Consider the following 1,369-nt stretch of genomic DNA (forward strand, 5'->3'; position numbering starts at 1 on the left):
TATATATGCATTGCACAATGATGAATGAAAGACACACAAAAAAAGTTTTCTCCATTCTAGTCTTTTGCTATTTTTACATTTCAAGAAAAAATGACAAGAATCCTACAGATTCTGACAACCTTTTAGCGGCTCTTACTCTTTCAACTCTTTGATTCAGTAATTTCTTTTTTTTTTATTATTATTTACCATGATTATTTGTTTTATCAGAAGGATTTGATAAGTTCTTTGAATTGTTCTTGTGCTATTTGTTTGTGGGGTATTTTATTAATTTTCACTAGAAGACTAGTAGTAAATAGTTTCGCATCATGTCTCTTCTAGTAGTAGTATTAGTATATATTTTTCTTTTTTACTACTTGTATCGTATACCTCTGTTTTCTTACTTGCTACTGTCGTTAATATCCTCGTGTTTTTGCTTTCCTTGCTGAGGATTTATGGGAAACAAATTTTCTACTTGCCAAGGTAGGGGTTACATATGTTGTTGTTGAAAAAGAAGCATATAGAAAGAGAGATGTTTTGCTTTGTCTCATAAGTATTTAGTTAGCTTGCAGTATTTTCATGAATGGATAATGATTTGTGAGTGGCTGTTTATGAGTGTTTTGCTTTGTCCTTTGAAATCTCATGGACACTAGTTTGATTCATGTACAGTCTCCATACATAGAGATGATGAAGAACAACTTCTTATGTTTTCGATCATCAACTAATGCTGCAAATAAGAACCCTTCACCACCATTAAAGTCCAAGGAAGTTTCTTCTTGGAGGAGTGTTTCATTGTCATCTGGATCCTTTTATGACTGTGGGTCAGGAAAAAAGAATTTCATGGATCTGAGCAAATCTCCCCATGGTCACAGTAAGATAGTTCATCCTAAGAAATCTGGTCGTGATTCAAGCCGGTATGCATATCATTTTACTGTAGTTTCTTTTTTCACATTTAAACTGATGTTTTAATTTGCATTTGCTTGTCCAAAGTAATGACAAATATTTCTTCACGGCAGAGACCTTAGTGTTCTAGTGTTGATTCGGACTATTAGAAGATTGACAAAGGAGAAGGTACAAATGGCTTCTGAAGTTTCAAGCATGCTACGAAATCAAGTTACTGAAAGGGCTTCTGCTGAGGAAGAAGCCAGCATATTACAGACAGAACTAGATTCACAGATACAAAGATTGAAGACAGAAAAGAATGAGTTACAATCAGTACTGGAAAAAGAGTTGGATAGAAGATCCAGTGATTGGTCTCTAAAACTTAAGAAATACCAAATTGAACAACATAGACTCCGTAAAAGGGCGAGGGAGCTTGCAGACCAGAATGTCTCTCTACAAAGGGAAGTCTCTTCATTTAATGAGAAGGAAGTAGATAATAGAATCAAGATGT

At 34.3% G+C, this 1,369-nt stretch overlaps 1 protein-coding gene across 1 annotated transcript in view; it reads left to right on the forward strand.

Annotated features, from left to right (window-relative positions):
* The first annotated feature begins 660 nt into the window (after window positions 1-660).
* LOC124893552 (paramyosin-like) overlaps window positions 661-1,369 on the forward strand; it is a 1,075-nt gene continuing 366 nt past the window's right edge. The window contains exons 1-2 of the mRNA XM_047404522.1: window positions 661-890; window positions 993-1,367. Coding sequence (XP_047260478.1) covers window positions 661-890; window positions 993-1,367 — 605 coding nt within the window. The remainder of the gene's footprint in view (window positions 891-992; window positions 1,368-1,369) is intronic.

This window comes from Capsicum annuum, unplaced genomic scaffold (assembly GCF_002878395.1).
Source record: "Capsicum annuum cultivar UCD-10X-F1 unplaced genomic scaffold, UCD10Xv1.1 ctg61506, whole genome shotgun sequence".
In the NCBI taxonomy this organism is placed as follows: domain Eukaryota; kingdom Viridiplantae; phylum Streptophyta; class Magnoliopsida; order Solanales; family Solanaceae; genus Capsicum; species Capsicum annuum.